Source organism: Ictalurus punctatus, chromosome 10, assembly GCF_001660625.3.
Source record: "Ictalurus punctatus breed USDA103 chromosome 10, Coco_2.0, whole genome shotgun sequence".
Lineage (NCBI taxonomy): Eukaryota > Metazoa > Chordata > Actinopteri > Siluriformes > Ictaluridae > Ictalurus > Ictalurus punctatus.
In genome coordinates this window covers 20,975,078-21,002,855 of record NC_030425.2, presented here as the reverse complement: position 1 = coordinate 21,002,855, position 27,778 = coordinate 20,975,078, and the positions used below count along the sequence as shown (strand labels likewise).

The following is a 27,778-nucleotide window of genomic DNA, read 5'->3' as shown; positions in this document are numbered from 1 at the left end:
AACTAAGCTGGGTGTGCCTATGAGGAATTCTAAACAAAGAGCATTTTAGTTTGCTGGGTGCTGCGCTCTGCTGTCATGCTCAGTTTACCTAGCGCCTCGGCTTTCCACACACACTCACACACACACACACTCTGAAGTGAAGAGCCGGGAGAAGACTGCGACGTCTGCTCAGGCAGGTAAGGGTGGCCCTCGTATATTTAAAGCTGCATTTCTCTCACCTTGTACACTTAGATTTGACACTTTTTCTTCTAGTGGAGAAATGGCCTCAAAGGTAGATTGTGAGATTTTTTTCTCTGTCTCTTTTTAAATACACAGAAGTTGTTTCATTTTGATGGGGTGAGTTCTGGGGAACTTTTTTTTTTCTTTTTTACTTTGAAACTTACTTCCTGGATATTGCACGATACTTGATATTTGAGTGCATTTTTCTTCCTTTTTCTTCCTCACTCTCAGTGAGTGCTTCTTACTCAATGTTAGAGGTGTTAACACCTTCTCTCATGGCAACTCCAATACAATTCCTCCTTTACAGGATTTAATTATAGCATTCTCAGCCAGCTTTAATACCTCCTTACAGAGCAATGTGTGTGTTCATCGGGTTCTCCTGGAAACAATTTGGCACCAAAGGGCAAAAGTAATATCTGAACTCACATGGGTCAACAAGAAGCTACATTTTGTCCTTAGCCTGTAGTTTAGTAATACACAGATTTATAACAAATCCCACAATGGGTTTCTTTTTCCAAGAACATACAGATTTGTTGTGCTTTTATATCTTACATTTAAATGCAGTACCTTTTTGAGTGTGAGTGTGAGAATTGCTTTAACGGCTTGCATGGCTTGTGTTATCAGAAACGGTTCGCTTAAACTGTAGCCATTGTCATGCATAGCTACACCTCATCGTGTTCATCAGGGCTGCTTATCACTAAGATACCCTACCAGAGTTCAAGGCAGAAGGGCTGTCAGGATGATGGTGACTAAAAGGGAGGGAGGGAGATAAGGTTGACCCACATGTGTACACGTGGAGCTGACTCTGTTTACGTAGTTCACGCTCTTTGCTCTGAGAACTGTGGGCAGACAAATACGTCAATAGGTTGTTCCATGAGGTGCAATCAAACATCTTTTGATCTGAGAAAAGAGGAATCACATTCCTCTGGGTGTTTTGTGTTTGTTGGGGATGTTCTATTGTTAATTATTCTTCTCTCTGATTACACGTGAGTGAGGTCATATGGCGAATCATGACCTCATGACCTTGTGTTTTCTACAGATGATTCATTTGGTGAAATACCAAGCATGTGTTAGTACGCTATCTGGTCTTCCTGTCCTACCAGTGGAATGGGGCTGGCTTCTTTTGAAGATTCACATGCTTTCAGCTATAATTAGTGTCGGTGTGGAATCGGTGTACAATTGCAGAACCGACTTTACTATTCATAGTGACATCAACACACCTAGGTGTATTAAACAGACTGAGTTTTGAACCTCCCAAAACACACGTAAATGCACTTAGGAGTTGGCACCGTTACTAAGCGAGCATGGTGGAAGCAGGTGTGTTTACGTTTGTGTGATGATCTGTGCTTATAGTTCTGCCTCAGGACAGCCTGCATTGCCCCCATCTATGCTGTTTTGCTCTGCAGCAAAGCTGTTTTGTGGTCAGCGGCTTCTGAGAAGGTGTTGCCTTTGATAACATTTTGAGACCTTTTAGTTTTGACCCAAAACCGGGAACTATAGGAATATTAACTCCTTCAGAGCCCCAGCCTGATTATCATGCCTCTAGGCAGTTGCTAGGATCCATGCTGTGAGTTCATTGCAAGGGAAAACAGGCGCAGGTGAGTTAGTCCAAATATTTACACTGGAAATAATAAGGAACTCCCAAACTTGAGGCTGTAGATCTATACATTTCTGCTTGCATTTAAATTTGCATTTGGTGGACGTTTTATACAAAGTGACTCACAAGTGACTCCAATACAAGCGTGGTACAAGAGTTAACAATGATACAAACATGTAAGGAATAAAACATGATAGGGTTTACTGTTATAGGAAAATAATGAACAGTAGGGTGGTGTGATGCAGAGCAATGTGAAACAGAGTCACTGTTACTTGATTGTTAGTTAGTTGATTATTTTTCTGTAACAGCACATCCCATTGTTTTGTATTCCTCTTATACCACAGCAAAGTGATTTGAATTTTTAATTAATTAGTGAGTGACATTTATTTATTGTGGAAAGTCAGCAAAAAGAGTTTGTTCTAGGTATCACTTATATCATAACAGCTATGAATAGTCATTCACTCACCAGCACCTCTGTTTTTGAAGTTAAAAAGGCAAAAAAAAAAAAACAACCCACCGCTTGTCATGTAAACCATATAAAGTCCTCTGTTGTGAAGACTTACCCATGGTGGAAAACCTTTACACGACTGTTAGAAAGTGCTAACACTGGATATTACTTCCATAAATGTTAAATAAACATCTCCTTAGAGACGGTTATGTATCACTTTTGTTGTTAAGTAACAACATGTTTTTTTAATTAGTTTATTATTAGCTCTAGGTTATTATTATTATTATTATTATTATTATTATTATTGTTATTATTATTATTATTTACAACCCCAATTCTGAAAAAGTTGGGACAGTACGGAAAATGCAAAAAAAAACTAACAAAAAGAGTCATTTGAAAATTCAGTTCACCCTGTACTATATTGAAAACACATTATTAACAAATTATTTGATGTTTTACTTTGTTAATTTAATTTATTTTTGAAAATATACACTCATCTCAAATCTGATGGCTACAACAGACTCCAAAAAAGTTGGGACAGTCGACTGTTTACCACTGTGTAATAACACGTATAACACCTTTTCTTTTAATAACACGTATTAAGTGTTTGGTCGCTGACTGAAGACACCAGTTGGTTAAGTTTAGCAAGTGAAATTTTCCCCCATTCATCCATTATGCATTTCTTCACCTGCGTAATTGTACAGGGCTTCATTGCCTTATTTTGCACTTCATAATGCACCACACATTCTCAATCTGAGACAGGTCAGGACTGCAGTCAGGCCATGCTAGCACCCGCGCTCTCTGCTTATGCAACCATGCGCTTGTAATCCGGGCAGAATGTGGTTTGGCGTTGTCCTGCTCTGGATGGCAGCGTATGCTGTTCCAAAATGTGTACATATCTTTCTGCATTAATGATGCACTCACAGATGTGCAAGTTACCCATGCCATGGGCACTGACACACCCCCATACCATGACAGACGCTGGCTTTCTACCTGACGCTGATAACAGCTTGGATGGTCCTTTTCCTTTTTGGCCCATAGAACAAAACAACTGTTTTTTCCAAAAACTATTTGAAATGTTGACTCGTCGGACCACAAAACACGATTCCACTGTGCTACTGTTCATCTCAGATAAGACCGAGCCCAGAGAAGTCAGCGGCGCTTCTCCTTCGCTTCTCCTTTCTGCCTTAACTTGCATCTGTGGATGCAGCGGCGAATGGTGTTGACTGATAAAGGTTTACCAAAGTATTCCAAAGCCCATGTCAGATATCCATTACAGACTCATGACGGTTTTTAAGACAGTAACGTCTGAGGGATCGGAGATCACGTGCATTCAGAAGTGGTTTTGGGCCTTGCTCTTTACGCATTGAGATTTGACTGGATTCCTTGAAACTTTAATTATATTGTGCACTGTAGAAGGTGAAATGCCCCAAATCCTACCGGTTTGTCTTTGGGGAATGTAGTTGGCAGATTGGTGAGCCTTGACCCATCCATGCTCTTGAAGGACTAGGACCTTTTTTGAAGGCTCCTTATATACCATAATTAGACGATTACCTCACCTGTTTCACATCCCCTTCTTATTTCAACTTGTCACATCGCTATTAGTCCTAAATTGTTCCTGTCCCAACTTTTTTGGAATGTGTTGCATGCATCAATTTCAAAAGAAACTTTTACCTTCAAAAAACTATGCAGTTGATTAGGTAAAACATCAACAACCTTGCAGTTATATGTTTTTTGTTTAAAAATTGTTTAAATTTAAGTAAAAGTACATTTGCAAATTACTCCTCTTTGTATTTATTAGTATTTTCCATATTATCAGTATTTTCCCAACAGTTTTCTCTGAATTGGGGTTGTAATAATATGGCAAAATATTACACTTTTAATGGTCTTAGCAACAAACCATTGGTCAGAATATGAGTAGGAATTAAACAAATGCACTCTTGACACCTCCTATTTGCTCGTTTACTTTTCCTGCAGTGAACTGTTTGGGGGGGGGGGGGGTGTTTGGGGGTGAATTCACTTATATAGTCTTATTGTACGCAAAGGTAAAATCTTGATGATTTGAAATGTTTGATGTAAAATTCAATCTAACACATGTCTGGGTGTACAAAATTAAAATAAAGTAAAAATAAAATAAAAAACAAAAAGCTGTCTGTAGGTTTACCCACAAGGCTTAAACATTTCAAGAAATCAAAGGAAAAAGCTATCCCATACTGGGTCACTTTATCTATTTGTTTAATTCTTGTTAATTTCCTGACCAATAATTTGTTGTTAAGACCATTAAAAGTTTAATATTTTGTCATTTTGGGCTTGGCCCCTTTTTTGTCCAGGAGTGTAAACTGTAGCATATAAGAACAACCGTATTAATATAAACCTGTGATTTGAAATATAGCCGTCACTACTGTCAGAGCTACTGTTAGAGAAAATTAAACAACACTTGCTGACCAATAAGATTCAAGCATTCAGCAGTGTTGTGTAGCTGTAGGATGAACAGAAGAACCACAGCTATTGTGATTGTGATTCTGTGGGTAGAAATAGTCGTATATTTATAGTATTATAATTCACAGCCTTTACAGTATTGCCATAGAGTTTATACACTGTGTGTGCTTCCTAGCCACTTTATTTTACACATACTAACCTTTTTGGTGCACTTTGTAGGTGCTCCGTTAAATACTCTTCTTTATGATCACACCACTGCTGTTAGCTAGATATTTTTTCATTGGTAGACTGCTTCTCAACCAAACAGTGACATTCAGATATTTAAAAAACTTCAGCACTTGTACCAGTGTCATCCATATTGCCATGTCAGTGTCAGTGTTGTGCTGAGAATGGTCCACAACTCAAATAATATATGCTTAGTGATGTTCCTGTGGTGGTTCCTTCTCATTAATGCATCAGACAGAGAGGAAAACTGAGCATATAAGCAGATGGACTAGTCATTGATTGGAAAATAGTAGCTTGTCTCTGTGTGCTTATGAATACCTGAGCTTTTGTCTAGAAACATCTGATCACATCAGTATTCGAGGCACTTTCCACTTTCTCTTTGTAACAGTCACCAAAGACCAACTACTGGTGCTACTAGCTAAAATGCTAATTCTATCTGATGCATAATGCATGTGTGGAATCTGCTCCCATGGACAGATATTAATGCAATTGTTTTTCCCTCCAGAGTGGGAGGGATGATTGGGACCATCTGCGAATGGTTCTGGTGGGACCGCCTCTGGCTGCCGGTCAACCTGACATGGGCAGATCTAGAAGACAAGGATGGCCGGGTCTACGCCAAAGTGTCTGACTTGTACATAACCTTGCCTTACTCAGTAGGTTTCCTCATAGTGCGCTACGTCTTTGAAAGGTGAGCTGAAAGCAACCAGATGACAAACAGACAATTTCAGAAAAAGTAAATTATGTTTTAAGGATAATGTGCAATTTCAGCTTTCACTGACAAGCTAAACAAGAAAGGCTGAACGTGCAAAGTTCGAGACAAGATGTGTTGCAATGTTTACTTTTGCCAAGCTTATGCAAATGAAAAATGTGAGCTGATGAAGAAACATTCTCTCTAACCACAATAAAGTTTCCACTAAGCACATTTACCTGAAATGCACAGCTCATTACACTAAGACTGTTTCACAATAATTTACCCATTTTACTAATTTCATTACTAAAACTTACTACACTGATAAACCACACTAAATCACCAAACTGCTTCCTGATACCCCAATACATACTAGCTCTGATATTCATTCAGCTATATTTTATTAATATTTTTAACAATGTGGGGATGGACCAAAACACATCAGAAAGTATGTTTAAACATATTGCTATATATATATATATATATATATATATATATATATATATATATATATATATATATATATATATATATATATATATATTAATTATAACATTCTGAAGTAATGTTGCTTCAGTTGCTAAAGGAATTGTTAGCGTGGTGGATGATAGCTAGCACTTCACCACATAGGGGAAGCACAGTGTTGTGAAAGGTCAATCAATTATATTGACCAGTGTAAACCTGCTGTTTTTCTTCCATGTGATAGCCCGAACTTATAATAAGCGCAGCTTCGCTTGTTAGCTAGTGTTGTAGCATGAAAGATTTGAACTCAGGAAAATGATTTCTTCATTGGTTGTGATATTTGAGTTGCTATAATTCTGAAGAGAACTGTATGTGATTGACATTTCGACCACCTGAGCATTGATTATATTTCTGAAAGTGAACACTTTACTGTTAGTAGTATATTAACTGTTAGTGGCATAGCTAATAGCAACTTAATATGAGCTGGCCTTGTTACTCCAGATACTAGCTAATAGTTAGCAACTAACCTTTTCCATTACACATCAACTAGTGGAAGCAAGAAAACAGAAAAACTGACTAAATACAATTAATTACCATTTGTTTCTTACTAGTGTTTTAGGTTCATTGCTCTTCCTCTTCTTCTTTTCTTTTTTTTCTTTCTTTTTTTTCTTTCTTTTTTTTTTTTTTTTTGCATTTTTATGCCCCAGATAGATCATCATGAACTCTTCATGATCGCAGCTTCTTCGTGTTCTTCTGACATTAGTTACATTAACTTGATTCATAAACTCCTACACCAAATAATAGCAAAGTGATTTGTTTGCATAATCTGTTTGCAAATCATGTGACCTCCTGGTGGTCCAGGGGCTCTAAGCGACTGCTTACAAAACATGTTTGGTCAGAAGGTGTTGATTAATTTTCCATAATTCAGACAGTAGTGCCGGCTGCACCGTAAATCACATGTTTATATTAATGCACTCATGCTGTTTCTATAGTACAAATGTACACAATGATTTGTATTGCAAATTGTATTGCATACAGTTATAATTGCCGATATGGTGAAATTTCCTTTAACAAGATGTACATTTAGCATTTTGGGAGCACAGTAACAGTAACAAAGTAACAGTCAGAGGTAAAGCTGTAACTTTTATGACACAGGAAAGGGGAGCATCGCACATTGTGCTTCCTCAGTAACATGACAATCTGCATTTTTTTTGTATTATTAATTTCAAGAGAAAGAAAAAGGGAGAGACCGATGAAGGAACCGCTGTTTATAGCGGCTTTAATGTAAGTGATAACAAGAACTGACTTGCTTTGTGGATGTTCCACAACATTAAATGCAATTATAAATGGTTAAAAAGTATGTCGTTCTTTAATAATTTTTTTAAAAATGTTGCCAAATTGTGGTGGTAAAAAAGTAGTAAAACACTTCAGGATGTGATGCTACTAAGAAATAATCCACTTTAGGGTAGTTACAGCTCGGACCACAGGTACAACAGCATGATATCATATTGTCATTCAGTGAGCTCTTTTGTAACACAAATGATGTTCCTTTTCAGGTTTATAGCCACGCCGTTCGCAACCGCCTTAGGTGTCACAGAGAAGAACAGACGGAAAGTCCAGTACAATCCTATCCTGGAGCATTATTTCACCTCCTGTTCCAAAACCCCAGGACAGGTAAAGCACATATAGTTTCCACAGTAACTGTCAATCTATTTCTTAAAAGCATACCAGAGTTCTTCATATTCATCACTTATACCCAAAATGATTATTAACGTCAAGATTCCCAGACAAGTCAGTTGAGGTGTGGCTGAGCAATAATAGAATAAGCATGTTAAAAAAGTCTGAGAGTTGCACTGGGTGGAATTTTGTGTCAGTAATAACACGTTAGTGCTACTTTGTGTTTTTTTTTCTGTATAAATATGTAAAATGTGTTTGTATACAGAATATGAATTTGCAACAAAATCTGGGTGCTGCGTTCTCTGTTGTCTTGCTAAACGTCTGATGTTGTTGTTGACACAGAATAACATCAGAAATGCTTCTGTTTTGCATTCTTTTCTAATTGAAAACATCAATTTTCATTATAGATTAGATTATTGACATCAGCTTAAGTGAAAAGTAGAATCTTTGAAACATTTCAAATATCTTTGAAATATATACATTTCAGAGTTTCTACGTAAGTATTTGGTACGTCACCTGTTTGCTTTAATGACAGTGTGCACTCGAGCTGGCATGGACTCCACATGTTTGTGCAAAACCTTGCGATCCATTTTAGATCAAATCCATCGGAGTGTCGTCTGAACACATGCTTCAATAGAAGAGATTAGGCATTAGGATCTTTTGTACAAAGCAGTTAACATGGTCAATAGCACAAATTTGCTTACATTTAAATAGGGACATAGAAATAGTGCAGAATCCTAAATATTAAATATTCCAGATATTTAACATTTACTTTATTTTGTTTAAATAATTTATTACTAGTTTAAAACAAAAAATAAATAAATAAATAAATAAATAAAATCCCAGATTTTCAATGTGGTCTCAGGCTTTTAATTCAATTCAGTTTTATTTGTATAGCGCTTTTGAAATGGACATTGTCCCAAAGCAGCTTTATGGAAATATATAAATTCAGGATATAGATTTTAAATGTATGAATTTATCCCTAATGAGCAAGTTAGAGGCAACGATGGCAAGGAAAAACTCCGAGACGACATGAGGAAGAAACCTTGAGAGGAACCAGACTCAAAAGGGAACCAATCCTAACCTGGGTGACTCTGGATAGTGCAATTATAAATAAATTCTTTCTATAAATGTGCTAATACTGCATGGCTAAATAATGCATGAAGTCTGTTTTGTTGAATTTATCCACTGTTCACTGATGGAGACTTGAGAGCAAAACTGTTTGTGGCAATTGCAGTACTAAAACTATTGTAGCAATTGTAGTTCTAAACCATCATAGCATAACTATTCATATGAATTGAGTTCCAAAGCCATCTTATGGTTTTTAAATGGTACCATCCTCAGCAGTCTCAATGATCTTTAGGCTCTACCATCTTCAGCAGCAGCATGTAACTTCCAATTGATGAGAATTCCAACCAGAAGTTGGATCAGGATGGATCAGGCAGGTCCGGAGAGAAGAAGGGGTCAGGATCACTGGTACATGTAGCTCGACAGAAAGAGAGAGAGAGAGGGAAAGACAGGGCGGGATTATTAGGTTTGCTTATTGTCCCATAATGGTTAAGGACAATGTACTTTGCATGAGTGCAAGCAGGGACTCCGGCAAGACTAGCCATGACAGCATAACTAAAAGGGCGTGCCAGAAGGGAACACAGACACGAGGCACCTTGGGACATAAGGCAGCCAGCCACTCCATCATCAACAAACCTGGGTGAAAGCGTGAAACCTCACTTTTGGACCCTACTGTATGTCCTTAGTTGTTCAATCTTGCTCTTATCAAAGTCAAAGGAACAATGAAGTTTGATCTTAAGCACTGATTTGAAACATAGTGCACATGTTTCAAATTCCAGTGACACCATTAGGCTGACTTAAGCTTTTCACTTAACACACCCAGACCCTCCAATATCTACATCAGGCGACGGAAAAATGTGCGTGGTATTGTGACGCTTTTTATGGCAAGATACTGCAGGTGGAAATGACCATTTTGGTTACATCTATGATTCTTTATTTATTTTATTTTATTTTATTTATTTATTTTACATTTTTGGATAAATTGTGACTATAAAATTTGATTATCATAGTTCAACAGAAAAAAAAAAGTTTATTTCAGTGTTTTTGTCCATGAAATACATTAATTTAAACTTAACAACTTTAAAGAAGGTATACACTCTTCCCACTTGGCACAATCACATCATAATCATATATGTATCCCTGAATATAATTTAAATTTATGTGTCATTATGATGTAATGAACATGCAAATTTCCTTTGCAAGCCTTATAACTACACTAACTAGAGTGGAAACACATTAAAACATTTCTTTCATTTATTCACTTAGCAGACGCTTTTTATCCAAAGCGACTTTCAAAATCATTGTTTTTCAGATCAAGATTTCTACACATTATACATACTTTACAGAAGAATTGTTGGATTTATTAGATTTTATATACTGAGAAAATGGCATAGAGTGTTTTTTTTTTTATATCAGCGAGTGCTATTTTCTTGAAACATTCTCTTGAGGGCTCTTCAAACTGAAATAACAGTGACATTTTCATTGTAATGTAAAAAGGCTAGATCTGTAAAAATATATATGCATATTGAATCAGACAAGCATTATTTGCATAAATACATTTTCACAAAAGTGCCAATACAAAAAAAATCTCATGTAAGAAGATCAGCAAATCAACTAGCAAACGTTGATTGTTCTAGCTATTTTTTAAAATTATTTTATTTAAATTACCCTATTCCTCTGTAGTGTCTTACCATAATGGATAAAAAATGGTATTATACATCCCATACAACCCATTAAAATGCACATAAATTGTATGTGTAACACACACACATACACACACACACCCACCCACCCACACACACACACACACACAATGCACACACTATATGGCCAAAAGTATGTGGACACATATGTGCCCATTCCAAAACTATGGGCATTAACACAGAGTTGCTGTTATTATAGCCTCCACTCTTCTGGAAACACTTTCCACTGGATTTTGGAGCGTGGCTGTGGGAATTTGCTCATTCAGCCACAGGAGAATTAATGAAGTTGGGCACCAATGTCAAGTGAGGAAACTTGGTGCACAGTCTGCGTTACAGTTCACCCCAATGGTGTTCAGTGGGGTTGAGTTCTTTCACTCCATTCTTGGCAAACCATGTCTTCATAGATTTCACTTTGTGTACAGGGGACTAATCATGCTGGAAGATGTTTGGGCCTCTTAGTTCCATTGAATGGAAATCATAATGCTACAGCATACAAATACATCGTATACAATTGTGTGCTTCCAGCTTTGTGGCAACGGTTTGGAGAAGAACCACATATGTGTGTAATGGTCTGCAAACTTTTGACCATATAGTGTATTTGTAACACATTATTATACAAAACCCAGTAGTGTGTGGCATCTATGTGACTGTATCTCTATACTAAGAGTTAGTGCGATCTCTCGTTTTGTTTCCAGGCAGATATTCAAGGACTGTCAAAAAAATGTAGCATCTCCAATAGACAGGTGGAGCACTGGTTCAGGAGGAGACGCAACCAGGAGCGTCCAGGGGTCCTGAAAAAGTTCAGAGAGGCTAGGTAAGTCCAACACCGTTGAGTGCTATATGTGTGGCTTCTGCCAAACAGCCAAAAATGACAGTCTGTCTAAAGATATCTAAAAACCTTGCTAGATAAGTGAGATTTCCTCACAGAGTGAATGTCACGCTTTGATTAAGTTGCTGGATAGCCATATGCCATAGCGAAACAGACATAATCAATTCAGCTTGCGATCTGATTCCAGCTGACAAAATGTCTACAATGCTCTTGTGATTGAATAAATCAGTGATTATTTCAGCAACACTGTTAGTGTGAACAGAGATTAGTCAAGTAATTGATGATGAGGCTCAAGTGACTATCTCAAGTGTCTTATACCTCAGGTGATTTTGTAGTAGCTGATTATCAAAGTGATTATACAGTTCCCATTATTAACTTATTTTTATTAAAGTGTCACTAATGTTGTTCTTCCATAAAGTAGGTGGGACATTTGCTTGCCTGTCAGCTCAGGATAATATTAAAAGACAGCCATTCCGACTTAGATAATATACAGATGACATTGAAGTTATTAAGGACACTTAAAATAGTTCTCTAAATCTTCCGATAATGTATCATTGTTTTTTAATACTGATTGAGACACATGAATAAGATAAACATGTTTCAATACAGGAAAGTCTGTAGTTTTAACTAGAACAATATGGCTGTCAGATTAAACCTCAGTGGAGCTGAGGACAGATGAATAGGTATATATGATGTGCAAACAATGAGGAAATACATCTGCAGCTGAATGTATGATCACGTTTGTGTGGTGTCTCTGTTATATTCAATACATGTCATTTGTTTCAACATCCACATACTAGCTAAACGCATACCGATGTTTGTATTCTGAAAAGTAAAACTTGTTGGTAACGACTGCATCAAAAGAACACATAGATATACAGTACCTTGCAAAGTAAAGGTGCAGTGAGGGTGCTTGAGTGCAGTGTGTATAAATGATTGAGTCCAGGTGAGTGCAATGAGTAGTTAGGTGAACCTGAACATGAGAGTGTCCGTGATGGCTGTGAGCTGAAGTCGTTGGAGACCATATTTGTAGGCCACACCATACTCTGGGAGTTGGAGTTTAGTGTCAGTCCCGGCATTGACATGACATAATGTGTGTTTTCATAGATTCAACATGATTCAAAAATGATTCAAAAAGTAAAGAGTTACATGGGTTAAATGGCATCCTAGTCATGGAATCACCGCAACGAAAACTTGTGGATTATTTACTGCTGCAGTTCTTTCCTTAAGTTTCTTCAGTAGCAAACAACTAGCAATGCTAAAAGACATATAATTCATTTTATGTCCACTGCTGTTGAAGTGTCTTACCATGGGAAGAGCCCTTAAAGAAATGAATCTTTTCTTCATGTCCCTGATGTAGAGTTAAATTGCATCTCTTGAAGGAGAGAGAAAAAACTACTTCTCCAGTGACTGGGGACAGACTTGATCTTTTTGAGCCTGTGATTTTAGTGGATGTTTTAATAAGTTTGAATGGTTCACTTCTTGAAGAGTTGCATGCTACAGTATCTATATTAAATTCATCTTCAATCACAATCCCCTGAAACCTCACACTGACTCTCTGCATTGGTTTCCACAGCTGGAGATGTGTCTTTTACCTAGGAGCCCTTATTGGTGGTGTTGTAGCCCTGCATGATGTAAGTATTTTTAGCTTCTTCTCATTATAACGTTCATAATTTTAGATCAACAATAATGTGATGGTGTAACTTGTTGCAAAACTTGTTAGGTAATGAACTTCATTGTAGTCGGACATCCATTATAGGCCAGATTCATAGCAGCTTTATGCAGTACTGAATAGACAACATAATGTAGGGAGATTTCTTTCACATTCACATTGATTCATTTAGTTTCATTCATTCAAGTAGTGCTACCATACAAGATTTATCATTGAATTCTAGAGAAGCAAAGTGCACAGAGTAGAGGTATAAGAGGCAGAGTAATTTTATTTATTTATTTATTTAAAGGATAATGTCGGGTTGGCATTTTTAGGGGTTAGTAAAGTACTCACGGAAGAGGTGGGTCTTTAGCTGTTTTTTGAAGATAGTGACAGATTCTGTGGTCTGAATTGAGCTTGGAAGTTCATTCCACCGCTGAGGGACAGTTAGTTTGAAGGTTCTGGAAAGAGACCTTGAGCCACGCTGAGTAGGCAATATTAATTACAATAGAGCTGTACAGCAGGTTTGCTCTTTTCTTTTTTTGAGTGACTAAATCAAAAACACCATGGCTGGATAACAAGAAAGGCATCTGTATGAACCTGTAGCATCAACACTGGTGCTCTTTAGGTTGCTGTTATTCAATTAATTTAAAGGAATTCTGTTTGAGGGAACACAAAAATAAAGCTGAATTATCAACTAACCAGTGACTCACCTTTGTAAGCATCGGTATTGTAAGCTAGCTATTGTGAGCATAGAAATATGGTCATTGTTGAAACAGGATACATACATTATTGGGGTGAAACACAATGCCATTTAAACCCTTAGTGGGTGTGGCCTAAACCGGAAATGTTTTTTTTTGTTTTGTTTTGTTTTGTGTTGCCCCTTACTACTATGCCCCCTGGACACAGGAAAACCCAGATATAGAAATGCCAACACTGGCAACATCTGAGAATTCTGGCTTTAATAGTTCCTCAGCCACTCCACTTCATAATTGGTCTCAACTAGAGATGTGTTTTGTTGTTATTTATTTATTTAAATTATTATTTTTGTTTGTACCTACCCACAAACTTAGTTGGTTCTATTTCCCAAAAATAGAAACAAACCACTAGTCTAATTTAAACCACCACAACCCTGATCAAGCAGTTTCTAAGGATGATTTAAATGCACCGCTCATGTTAATGATGTTGTAAATGTTGAAACTGCTGCAAGTTTCATATCTCACGCATATGTTCCATTGTCCCTACATGAAAGCTTAAAAAAAACCCAACTGACTTATATTGTTCTAGACCCAATGCACACCTCTAGTCTCAACCAGATGCCCTGCAAACCTTTCTAAACAAACACACACACACACACACACACACACACACACACACACACACACACACACACACACACACACATTTAGAGCATGTCTGTTCAGAGCACATCTGGCCATTCAGAATAATGTATTCACATAATACATTTAGATTCAGAGAGAGAGAGAGAATGAGAGAGAGAGAGAATGAGAGAGATAGAGAGAGAGAGAGAGAGAACGAAAGAGAGAGAAAGAGAGAGAGCGAGAGAGAGAGAGAGAGAGAGAGAGAGAGAGAGAGAGAGATGATATTCTATGTTTGTTCTAATAGTAATCACAATAATTACAATCTGATGGCAAACCTTAGATATCAGTATAGTCAATGTTGTTTGGTACAATTAGCCAGTTTAGGATTGCTACCAATATGGGACGCTGAATGCTCACAAGAGCTTGATCTATGATACATCTAGCCAAAGCTCTAATAAACTCACAACTAAACACACTTGGTGGCAGTCAGTGAAGAAGTGCCTATTTCTATATGTAGTTCTACCTGGTCGCAATATTAAAAGGATGGCTACAATTTTACTACCTAACTCAGACTTACTGTTACAAAATTAAGCATAAAAGTCTTACACATACACAAGAGAACACAAGCATTTTGAGAGGCAGATAAGTCTTTCAAGTCCATAATCATGCCATGTCTCTTCTGAATAGCACGCACAGTGAACAGAAAAGCTATGCTCACATTAGCCAGTTATTTAATTCAAACCACACAAACTTGTAGCACTGTTGTTTGTCCATTTGTGTAATTTGTAATTTGACAAGACAATGTTTGCTTAGTCTGTTTACTTCGAGTTTCTCCTCCAAAGGCATTTTGACAAATCAAGGATCAAGAAAGTAATCCATCTCCTTCTCCTTCATGCTTATTACTCCTGCTATTGTATTTCACTTACGTACATCTTCTCGATGACTGCTGATGACATGGAACAGATGTGTCTGCAAGTTGGGCTTAAATAAATTAGCCCTGATGTACACCAAAGCTAGGGTGTTTCACCATGTGTAATCACTTGGCATGATTGTCTATGATGGGCTACATGACTCTATAGTCTGGGCTGGAAAGAACTCAGTCCCAGCCTCGTTTCATATCATTTTGTGTATTTTTACTTATGACCAGTGGTGGTGCTATTGTTCTTGTTTCCAGAAAAGTAAAAAATAATCCATTTTAAATAAGCAAAAGTCAGTGTGGATGGCAAAAGCCCGTTTATTGTATTGGTTTCTTGAAAGAAAAGGAGGGCTTATCCCTGCTAGGCCATTTATACCAGCCGACCTGAATATAAGTAAATTAAGCGTCATCCATGGTTGGCCAACATCACTCTGGCTAATCCCAGGATTGTTTGATAGATCCTGTAGGGCCCTGAAAAAAAGGTATTATCTTTAATTACTCACTTAAATTGTATTCTGTTTAAATAAATAAAAGCAAATTCAGAGGCTTTCAGATTCAGAGACAAATATTTCTTCTTACCCAATAAGAGCCTGGCTAAATGCATCCAATAGTGTGTTAAATATAGGGAAATTACCATTTGTCTAGATTAATGTCATTTTTAAAATACTTCTTCCCTTTAGCAGTGTAAAAGTATGCCATTATTTAAAAACAAATTTGAAATAGTTATTACTGTTTTCAAGTGCCATAGAAATGATTAGAGATAATAGTTCCCTCCCGAAGTGTTTCACATGACATTGCTTCATGTTATATACAGTGGGAAGCTTTGGTAACAATTATTATATCAGTGTTTCTGAATTGTTACAGCATTTAAGGGAAAGGATGGCTTTAGTGATTGGTGGTACATATATATTTAACTTTTCATAAATACAACATGTATTTAAATGTAGTGGAAATCTTCTGCTCTTGACTTTTGTATATGCCATTTTAAATTCTTGACCACATAAATTCTTCAGGATTGTAAAAGTAGAAATGCATGACAAGTAAAACAAGTGCAATGGAAAGAAAAATAAGAAAGAATAAACAGGAAATGAAAAGCAAATTGGTGCAAAAAGCGTATAAGGAAATACTTTATAGTGATTTATTCTTGGAATGCAGTAGATGGCAGAGGGGGAAGGAGTGTGACATTTCTAGATTGACTGGATTTACCGCTACTACAATCGTACAGGAAAATGGACTGTATTTAATCACTAAGAATGACCAAAAATTACTTCCAAAATGGCAATGTGTAATATATGTTTTTATATTTAAGTTTGTAGTTTAGAATTTTATTGTTAAGTTTCTGATGCTGTTATTTCTCACAAGAGGTTTTTATGCAAGTGATTTTAGACTAATCAGAATGTTTTAGAATATTTGTTAGGTCTACTCACATGAGCCATGTACTCCATTTCCCAGCCTGCACTGTAGCCTACAAATATGGTCGCCATGGACTGCAATTCCCAGAACACTCACACATTGACACGTTCACTCTCGCTTGCACACATGCATCCAATTCACTGCACTATCACTGCCACAGTATAAAAGGACTCTCATTGCACTCACTCTTTGTGAAGTATATGTGCCATTCCTTGTGTTTGTGATTATACCAAGCCTGTTTATTGTGCTGCTTGGGTTTCTGTTATTCACATCTTTTTGCCAAGTGTTTTTTTATATAATGTCCTGCCTTTGATTTCCTGTTTGTTGATCACCTGACCTTTTGTCTGTTTACTGGATCTGATTTTTACCTATGTTTTGGATTTGTCTGCCCCAATCTTAATAAACACCTCTACCTGCATTTGCTGCATCTGTCTGCCCGTTCTATCACATGACAGTTTAGCACGTTTGCCTAGCATCTCCAGGGTTGGGGGTTCGATTCCCACCTCCTTCCTGTGTACATGGAGTTTGCATGTTCTCCCCGTGTTTCTGCGGTTTCCTCTGGGTACTCCAGTTTCTTCCAAGAGTCCAAAGACATGCTTTGTGGGCTGACTGGCATCTCTAAATTGTCCGTAGTGTGTGAATGGGTGCGTGAGTGTATGTGCAATTGTGCCCTGCGATGGGTTGGCACCCTGTCCAGAGATAGGCTCCAGCCTCCCCGCAACCCTGTGTAGGATAAGTAGTACAGAAAATGGAACGATGTATAGAGAATGTTTCCACACCCTTTAAGGACTGAAAGAAAATGCTTTATTAGAATTCTTTCTAAATAAAGTGACAAGTAATGGTTGAGAAAATTGGTCCATCCATATGTATCCAATAATTTTGTTAACAGCTTTATATTATCAGGCTCTACGTTGGCAGAGTCCTAAGTTCCCTCATTGGAATTTCCTAAGGAATAACCCTAGGTTCCCATAGCCCTATGTTTCAGCCAAATCCTATGTTCCTGTAGAAGACTAACACTTGTATCTATGCTTTTATGTCAGATATTATTTACTGAACATATAATATCATAGTTCCAGACTAAACCTTTATAAAAGATATTTGTGTTTTGTTTTGTTTTGCAGTATGACATTTAGTGACCTTGTGACTACAACCTTAGGAACCCTTTCACAAAGGAATATATGGCCCTTGAAACACAAATAGATATGTATGGTTAGGAACAGTGTACATAGATACTACATCACAAAGAAGAGAGAATGCAATAAATTTTTACTATCTTCTTTTATTTAGTGTGTTTAATTAGCAGTTTATCTACTATATAACATACGTACCAAACCTGTTCCAGCATGACAATGCCCCTGTGCACAAAGCGAGCTCCATGGTTTGCCAAGATTGGAATGGAAGGACTCGACTGTCCTGCACAGAGCTTTACCCTCAAAACCGTATATATATATGCTGAAGTTTTCTGTGAGCAGACGTAGATTAGCGTTTTTGGAAGGCATTGGTTAGTTGGGAAGCAGGTTGGGAGGCTTTGCAGTTTCCTGGTAAGATGACAAGCCAAATCTTATTAACTACAAGAGAGAGGAATAAAAGAGAGCCTGGTGAGGCAGTGAGTATTTATACCTACTATATACAGTATAATGTTTCACAGTATTAAATGTACCTATAAATGGATTTTTAAAAATCATTAATAAATGAAAACAATGTTAGTATTAGAAGTATAAAATACTCCAGGACATGTTGCTATGGGAAAATAATCAACTTTAGAGTGGTAAGCTTAACTCTGATTCATTTCGCACCACATCACACCACATGGTCTATTATTATTTTCCTAGAACAGCACAGCTGATATTATTGTGTATTACTACTTGCTTATTACACAGCTGAAGGTGTAACCTTAATATTTGCATAGTGCATAGAATTTGTAAACCAACTTGAACTAATGTATACTCACATTGCATTATGGGTAATACATTTTAGCCAGGAAGTGTACAGCATATGACTGCTGGAATATACCAAATATCATGTTGGAAAGCATATTATATGTTCTAGATTTGCGGTTTATCTTAAAATGTCTGAACATTAACTAGACAGGAATTTGTAGCATTTGGTACAAAGCGATGATAAAATTTCGTTTCATTAAAAAGACAAAACAAACAGAGCTCTCTCTTGGTTACTGTAGTCTTAAAAGGTTTTCAGATGTTCAATGCTCAGTACTTTTGTGCATGAACAATGCATACGGGGTAGGGCAGACATTTGATAATATCTTTGTTGTATTGCACTGCATACAAAGAGGAGTAATGAAAGCTACAAAGTCTTAAGAAGACCTCTCCACACTGTGGCCAACGACTCACTCATTCTCTTGTCTTGATTCTCTTTTTTAGAAACCCTGGTTTTACAATTTACGAGAAATGTGGAATTCTTATCCAAAACAGGTGTGTGTTTTTTTTTTTAAATCTTCTGTGTTTTTGCGAGAATTTAAGGCTTTAACGTGCCTGCGTTCACACTTCACACCCAATAAATATGGGTTGCTCTTATCACTGGCACAAATAAGAACAAAACACATACGATTTTAATAATACTGAACCAGAACTCTGCAAATGTTTATGTGATACTCAAATTTACAACCTCCTCATAAAAACTCCATGATAAACCTCTTCAGGCTCAAACACAACATCATCGCAGAACATATTTAGATGATGATAAAAGAATGAACCTGGGGTAGTTTAGTGAACTCTAAAGTGGTGCCAGTGCACTGATGTCATTAATATTGACCATCTTAATACCACTCTAATGCTGGACTTTATCTTTAATAGGCCATATGTGCTAAACTTCAGTTAATTGCACATTATTATTATTATTATTATTATTATTATTATTATTGCTGCACTGGTCTTTTGTTTTGTTGTTGTAATAATACTCATTTAATTTCACATACATATCAACAGTAGCAGGCAGAATGACTTATTGCTGTATTTTCTTCCTTGTAGTCCTTGTTGGAGTCTCAGTACTGGTACTACATCCTGGAGATGAGTTTTTACTGGTCTCTTCTTTTCAGCATCACGTTCGATGTGAAACGAAAAGTGAGTTTCAAACAAGTCCTTGATTATTCTTACAGTTCCCCTCTTGCATTTGATGATCAAATCAAGTCAAGTGGCTTTTATTGTCATTTCAACCATATACAGCTGGTACAGTACACAGTGAAATGAAACAATGTTCCTCCAGGACCATGGTGCTACATAATACAACATACTAACCACATGAGACGACACTGAACTAAATAAGACCCACGCATTTCTACATAAAGTGCGCATGCAAACGTGTAAACAACACAAGACAGTACAGTGACTACTAAAACAGGACAATAGGCACAGTAAGAGACAGTGTAGCACCGACCAATACAGTTCCAGTGTGGAAGTGTCAGATATAACATGTAGTGCAGAAAGATGCAAAAGAATAACAGTATAATAATAAAAAAATAATAGTGATGTACAAGAAAAAATAATGATGTACAAAATCCAAAAGAGATCAGCTAATTACGATTGCTTTATTGTGTTGATGAACAATAGCAATCCCTCCAGACTAAGATGGCAAACCTTTAGAGCAGTACACAGATTTTTGTGTGAAGCATTTACTACTACACTGAACAAATTTCAAAGAATAGTTCAGCAAAAGCTTAAATTTACATCATTTTCTACTCATGCCAAATGAAGTCATAAACTTTGATTCTTTAGCTTTACACAGTACACTGTAACATGCGCACAGCCATCTTAGACTTTTTGTTTGGTTTTGATTTCATTGCACACAAGACAATGAGGTGAGATTGGTAGGATTTTAGACAAATAGTAGCTAATTGTATATACCTGATTTAGCTTATTTAACATTTATACTGTGTACTGTAGCTTAAGGACGTCATTTGAGGTACATGAAGATTTGGGCATGTATTTATGAGAGAGATTTTGGGTGATGAAGACATAACAGCTGTAATAAATTTATTGTATTTTAATGAGCAAAGTAACCAAGCAGGTACATACTGTATATGTGTGGTGGTCTGGGAAAACCAATCAGCTTTGATTGGCAATTGGCAAATTGAAGAAGAAGAAGAAGAAGAAGAAGAAGAAGAAGAAGAAGAAAGCCAAAAAGAACAAAAATCACGTTTTGGCCAAAATACTTTGACACCTTAGCTATAAGTAAGAATAAAATATTTTCACCAAAGTAACATGGAAATGTTTTAGTTTACTTTGAACTTTTTATTTAACTTTTTATTTAGACTAAGTCAGTCTGCCTTAAGATCTCTAAAACCGTGCTAGCTAAGTGAGATTTCCTCACACAGTGAATGTCACTCTTTGATCAAGGTGTTGTATAGCTATGTGCTATAGTGAAAGAGACATAAGCCTGATCATTTCAGTTTGAAATTAGACACCAGGTGTCGTAATGTCCGCGATGCTCCTGCACTGCAGTGTGAGTAGAATCACTAAATGAAGTTTTCACTTTTGGGTGTAACCACACTGTAAAATCCCCAGTGTTAAATTAACACCTAGAGTGTTGATTTAACTCTTATAGAGATCATTTGTCTAATTGGACATATATAAGCACCGTAGGTGTTAATTCAACACTGGGGATTTGGCTGTGCAGACTATAAAAATGTTATAATGCATTTCAATTTCAAATCAGGAAAGTTTTTCATAAGTACTAAGCATATGTAATAGAAAATGTCAAAATGTCAAAAACCAAAATTCTACAAAAACCATCTAAAGGGTTTTTGAAGTGCACCGCTTCTGTTTACATCATATTAACTATGAGACCAAAAGTAAACAACTGTGGCATGTTTTTAAACATGTTTGTAGGACTTCAAGGAGCAGATCATTCACCACTTAGCCACATTGACGCTGCTGGCGTTTTCCTGGTGTGGAAACTATATTCGAGTAGGAACATTGGTCATGCTCGTGCATGATGCCTCTGATGTGTTTTTAGAGGTGAGTGAGTCTTTTCAATGGAATACCTTATACACAAACACCACAAACTCTGAATAGTTATATTGACTTGAATGTATAAGTGTGTAGCTCAATTTTGTTCTCAATGAAATGTCTTTTTCTGTCCAGTCTGCCAAGATATTTAACTACGCCAAATGGGAGAAAACCTGCAATGGCATTTTTGTTCTGTTCGCTGCTGTGTTCATGGTGACGAGACTTGTTATCTTTCCATTTTGGTAAGAGGCTTCTTTATATTCATGTTTGAGGTTATGAGAATACTGGTTGGTCAGTGCATTCCAGTTGTTTTAATAAACAATGTAATATAATTGCAGTTTACAATTACAGTGTCTGAAATGTCGCTGTTGTCTTTGTTTCAGGATCATCCACTGCACGTGGGTCTACCCGCCTGACTACTACCCTGTTTTCTTCGGGTATTACTTCTTTAATGCTGTACTTGTCATCCTATTGACGCTGCACATATTCTGGGCCTACCTGATCCTCCGCATGGTGAAGAAATTTCTCTTTGGAAGTGTAAGTAGTTATTATACAATTTTTAAACTCGCTCTGCATAAAGCAAAAAATCTCATTGATTTGGGCAAAAAATAAATATGCACAGTTTCTACCCTTATATCAAATGTAGTGCTCAGTAAGACATTATTGGGGTTTATTTTTTGCACTATTGTTTTAAGTTTTGCACTGGAGCTACAAGTCCACTGTAACTAGCAAATAAGAGACGCTTATAGTTACCAGTTTCAAATTTCATCACACACACACACACACACACACACACACACACACACACACACACTTACACACTCACACACTCACACACTCCTTGTAGTTAGACAGTTGTAACTGCCATACATCCTTGGCACTTTCAGTTTGCTAATAACCTGATTGACAAGGCAAAAGCACATCTGGCATTAGTAAGCAAACCGAACTGGTAAAAAAAAAAAAAAAAAACTTACCGCATGACATATCTGGCAAGTGTTCTTCATCTGGATTCCTGAGTTAGACAGACTAGATTGTTGATGATTTTACATGATCCTGGATTCGTCTGATGTTGGATTTACTGTCACCATAAACTCTAACCTGCACAGGGGCAGGATTATTCAATGTAAACAAGATTAGATTATGCAGATGTTTTATAAAAATACAAAAGTCACATGCATAAAATCACTAAATACCTTATCTCTTGCAGTTACTAAAATGAGGTCATGTAATTGCTATTGCAATTAAATATATCTAATTGTGTGGGGCATGGATTATTTTGAAGAACAAAAAAAACAAATTTTATTAGCACATATATGGTGAGGAAGGAAAAATGAGAACTTTTAACTGGCCTCTCCAGCTTCCATATAATTTTAATTTGCAATTAACTAACTGATAATGATTTTAAGTCTTGTATCTGCCCTTTTCCAGGCAAAACGAGACCGTGTAGTTATATCAAACAACCCAATCTGGCTATACTAAGCTTTCATGTAATAATCTCATGTATGGTCAAAGAATTTAAGTAGTCTATTTGGAATGATCACAATTAGTAAATTTTGTATATATCAGATTTATTTATTAACTGATATAAAGGAATGGGGTCTCATCTGAGGCAAAAATAATAGTACAGATTAAACATACAATCGTAATGCTCAGTTCGCTGTTCTCTGTCACCCAGTTTTTTTTTTGGGTTTAACACCAGTTCTTGTTTTAAACCAGGCTGATTTTGACACACACACACACACACACACACACACACACACACACACACACACACACACACACACACACACATTTACATTTAAATTTATTCATTTAGCAGATGCATTTATCCAAAACAACTTACAAATGAGGAAATACAAGCAAACACACACACACGCACACAATGATAATAATAATTTAATGCTTCAAAACCTGGCTTCATTATAGTAATGAAGCCCGTGAGAAGTACGAGTCTGAATGTAGATAACCTTCACTGCATTCAGTTTTGAATTTGATTTGCATTCATTTGCCAAATCTGAATATGGCCCAAGGTGGTTAAGAACTGGTCATTTTTTTCTGGACTACCAGTACATTACTGTTTTGAAATTAAATGGATATGCTAATTTTAGAATACAATGATCTGTCACTAATAATCAGTCCTCTGCTAACAACGTGACAGGCATCACCTGTAGGCTTGAAAGTGAATCTGTGTTTTACCAAATGCCTTCAGAATTAAAGTGAAATCAAGCATTACAGCTTCTTCAAACTACCCCTGCAGGTTTTAAAAATGATCTGTAGTGCATTCTCAAAATCTGAGATTTTTTTTTGATAATAAATGGTGTAAAGGCATCTGAAGATATAAGGCATTAACTTTTATGTACAATAGGCATTAATTTGAAATGGTAGTTGGTGCAAAACCTTCAAAGAAAGATTGTTTAGCACTTCTGGTGCTCAATTGAAAAAAATAACACCTCTATTCATTCAACTGCTTCCTGTGAAGCTTGCCTCATTACTGGTTTCACCACGTCAAGCAGCCAAGACATTACACCCTGCACACGGCAAATAAGCAAAGCTACACTGATACGCATGAAGCTTTAACACTGGAAATAAATGCAAATATACTGAACAGTAGGGTGCAAAATTCTGAGACCACTAGTGAAAATGCTTCTATTTTGCATTCATTTCTAATTTAATATAACAACATTCATTACAAATTATATTATCGTCAGCAACTTCAATGAAGTGTATTTGATATCTGCCCTTCCTGCTTTAATGACATGGTGCACTCGAGCTAGCATGGACTTCATGTTTGTGCAAAACCTTACGATCCATTTAGATCAAATCCATCTGAGTGTCATCTGAATACATGCTTCAATAGAAGAGATTAGGCATGAGGAAAATCTGAACTTTTGTACAAAAAGCAGTTAGCATGATCAATATCCCAAATTTACTTATATTTAAATAAGGACCTAGAAATAGTGCAGAATCTTGGATATAAAATATTCACGATTTTGAACATGAACATGTTTTTCAAATATCTAAAAATTCTAAAACCTTCTGTTTATTTCCAATTTGAAATAAATAAATAAAAACAAACAAAACAGATTTTCAATGTGTGTCACAGACTTTTGGACCAAACTGTATACAGAATATGCCCTAAATTAAAATGATCCAAAGGGCTGAAGCTGTTTACGTGACTAAATTGTGATTATGCGTGATTGAATTGGCTTTATAAAAACAAAGCACACCTGTGAAGTCTCAGTGGGTTTTGCATTTTACAGGTAGATTTTAAATTGGTCTCTCTTTTTATCTGGCTATGAAGGGTTATGTTAATATTAGTGTATCATTTAACTCAAAAAAATTGGAGGAAACTAATTACCTAAAAATTTTTAAGTTGATAAAGCAATTTCTTTAAGCCAAATACACTTAAATATAACAAAAAAAAAAAATAACTCAAACTTGTTATATTTAAGTGTATTTGGCTAATAGAAATTGATTTATCAACTTAAAAATTTTGAGGTAATTAGTTTCCTCAAATTTTTTAGTTAAATGGACTATCCGATTTTACAGTGTGTATAATAAGTAATCCTCTTACAGGTGATGGCTTCTAATACACGTTAAATACACGTTAAGGAAAATAATCAACGATGTGGTGGAGTGACGTGGTCTTAATCTTACCATCCTAAAGTTGTTTATTTCCCTATAACAGCATGTCCCTAACTGATTTATTCCTTTTATACTACAGCAATTTGCCGATTATTAACATTTTTATTAGTTAATGACTATCACATCATACTTTTAAAATATAGTTTAGATTTGTCTTTCATTCATAGCTCATGTATTGACTTGGTTATTATTATTATTATTATTATTATTATTATTATGGTCTATACGTTATGTTTCTATACTTTTAAATTAAGAAGAACACAATGTTTTGACATATAATTTAAAAAAATGTAGAAGCTTGTACGAGAAATAGAATTTGTATTAGTTCTTCAAAACCTCAGTTCTTGGTAGTGGATTTTCAGACCCGATCCATCCTGTGCTTTATAAAGCCAATGTGTTTGTTGTATTTATGTTACAGTTCATCCAGTTCAGTCAGTCTGATATTACCCAGACCTGCAGTTTGCCCTCTTTGGCTCTCTCTGTCTCTTTCTCTAGATGCTATTAAAATAAACAGTGCCAGTTCGTTTCCCTGTCCAGTTGTTCTATCTGCAGTGAAATGGGTGAAACATTATGTGTGTGATCGTACTGGCAAGGAGCTTGATCCCTGACGATTACAGTGGGCAGTGTTTGCCAAATTGAATGACTTCACCTTGTAAATGCACCAAAAGGGTGTTGCTCTTAACGTGGTAATTAGGTGTGATTGAATGTTCATCAAACTGCATACAGTTATGTTGCTGGAGTTACTGATTGTTCTCTGATTCTGGTTTATAAAAGACACTTATGTTAATTACTCAAGGCTGTTTTGATACAGTGCACTTGAGGCCGGTTTCACATGATGGATGGGAATAGGAATAGTTTGGATAAGAAAACATTTACACAATTTTCCACCTACCCCAAAATGTAGTTGATTACCCAAGACTTGCTTTGTGACAGAAATTTGCTTCTTTAGTTTTGCACTAGAATTACAAGGCTAAAGTTAAAGTCTCGTAATGGAAGTTGATCTCACTTAAAAGCTCCCTGTAAATATATGCTTCATACCACATCCAGTTATTCACACAAGTAATTCACATAGACTTACTGATGTGGTTTGGGACACAGCATGATGTGATCTCATAAGACTGATATATGACATTGGGGTCTAGAGGTGTGAATTAGTCTGAAACCCCTGAGGTAATCATGCCAGGACATGCAAGAGCAATCCAGTGCAATGAGGAATTCATCAAGTTCCTACATATTAAGACTAAGTAAACATGCTTCAGACTAGTGGGCATTATAAGCAAAATAAACCTGTATTATTCAGCAAATATTATTTTAGTGGTTAAAATGTACACGTTTTTGTAAGTTTCTCCTACTTCTCTTGACAGTTAACTAAAGATGAGAGGAGTGACAATGAAGAAGAGGAAGATGATGAAGGGGAGAACAGCATGCCTGAGGACCATGATGGACACCCAAAAGTCAGCAATGGCTGTGGGGCCAACCATCACTAACCAACCGGACACTTCTGCAGTTTCTATTGTTGCTGATGACTGAAGGAACCTAATGAAGGTTTTTTTTTGTTGTTTTTTTTTTGTTTTTTTTTTGTTTTGGTGTCCAGCCTCAACTGGCTTCAGATTATGAAAGACACTGCTGATTTATTACCACCATGAAAGTGCCAGAGACCTGACCAGAAACACACTTGTATCTGTCGACAGTACAAACCCAAACAAGTGCTTGTTTCCTTTTCCTTAGTGCCAACAGAGAGTGATTACCTTGGCTCCTCCGTTGTGGCCACACTCTCTACATGAACCACAAACTAAGCAAGAAGAAAAAAGATCCCGAAAGGAAAAAAAAAAATCATTGTGCCTAATCTGATCCTTATTGTTCATTGGAACACAGTGCTACAGAGTGACCTGGATGCTGTTGAGGTTCCTCTGCTGTTTCTCATCAGTGAGATGAAATCACTATTGGTTTTTACCTTGCTTGAAGCCACTATAAAACAAAATCCTAATCCCATGTTGTGAGGTCCAGATCTTGTATTGAAAAGTTGCATTCTAGAAAAAGCATTATACTGAATGTAGTATCCCAGCCAAGACTTGTTTATGCTCAAAGTTTGCTTGTTCAGCTTCATGGAGGAGAAACAAGGCTAATGTTGCTAACAAGCAAGGGAATCTAACTTCTAACTAGTTTAACATGTGCAAATGCAATTTGTAAATCATCACCCACTCGCCTGATTGTGGCTGTCTTTGTTTGAAGAGTCTTATTTAACTTACTGTTGAGAAGTGAGAGAGTGAAGGAGACAGCCAAGAACAAATGAATGCAAATGGAGAACAAGTAGAAGTCATTTTTTTTGGACTTGAACTATATACTTGTAGTTGTTTTTGTTTATGTTTATGTTTATGTTAAATATATTCCAATGCATGTGTGCTTTGACTTTTGATAAAAAAAAATGGTCAGAAGAAAGATTTTATCATTGAAAGTTGAAAATCTGACTCTAAAGTATTTTTTTAATTAAAAAAAAGTTTTATCAAAGAAA

At 36.4% G+C, this 27,778-nt stretch overlaps 1 protein-coding gene across 2 annotated transcripts; it reads left to right on the top strand.

Moving 5' to 3' along the window:
- cers3a (ceramide synthase 3a) lies at positions 1-27,778 on the top strand. 2 transcript variants are annotated; one of them, XM_017478339.3, is made up of 11 exons: positions 1-176; positions 5,434-5,616; positions 7,635-7,752; positions 11,222-11,340; positions 12,932-12,989; positions 19,039-19,089; positions 19,645-19,737; positions 21,502-21,630; positions 21,757-21,863; positions 22,005-22,158; positions 26,631-27,778. In XM_017478339.3, the coding sequence occupies exons 2-11, from the start codon at positions 5,444-5,446 to the stop codon at positions 26,751-26,753; spliced, it is 1,125 nt and encodes a 374-aa protein (XP_017333828.1). In that variant the 5' UTR covers positions 1-176; positions 5,434-5,443; the 3' UTR covers positions 26,754-27,778. The 2 variants fall into 2 exon arrangements, with proteins under 2 accessions (XP_017333828.1, XP_053539244.1); XM_053683269.1 differs by lacking the exons at positions 1-176; positions 5,434-5,616 and adding an exon at positions 7,287-7,362.

What these genes read in the sequence shown, in the direction of transcription:
- cers3a (XM_017478339.3), top strand. Translation starts at nt 5,444, where the DNA reads ATGATTGGGACCATCTGCGAATGGTTCTGGTGGGACCGCCTCTGGCTG. An exon ending in GTGTTGTAGCCCTGCATGAT is followed by an intron (nt 12,990 to 19,038) that starts GTAAGTATTTTT and finishes TCTCTTTTTTAG; the next exon opens with AAACCCTGGTTTTACAATTT. An exon ending in GGAATTCTTATCCAAAACAG is followed by an intron (nt 19,090 to 19,644) that starts GTGTGTGTTTTT and finishes TCTTCCTTGTAG; the next exon opens with TCCTTGTTGGAGTCTCAGTA.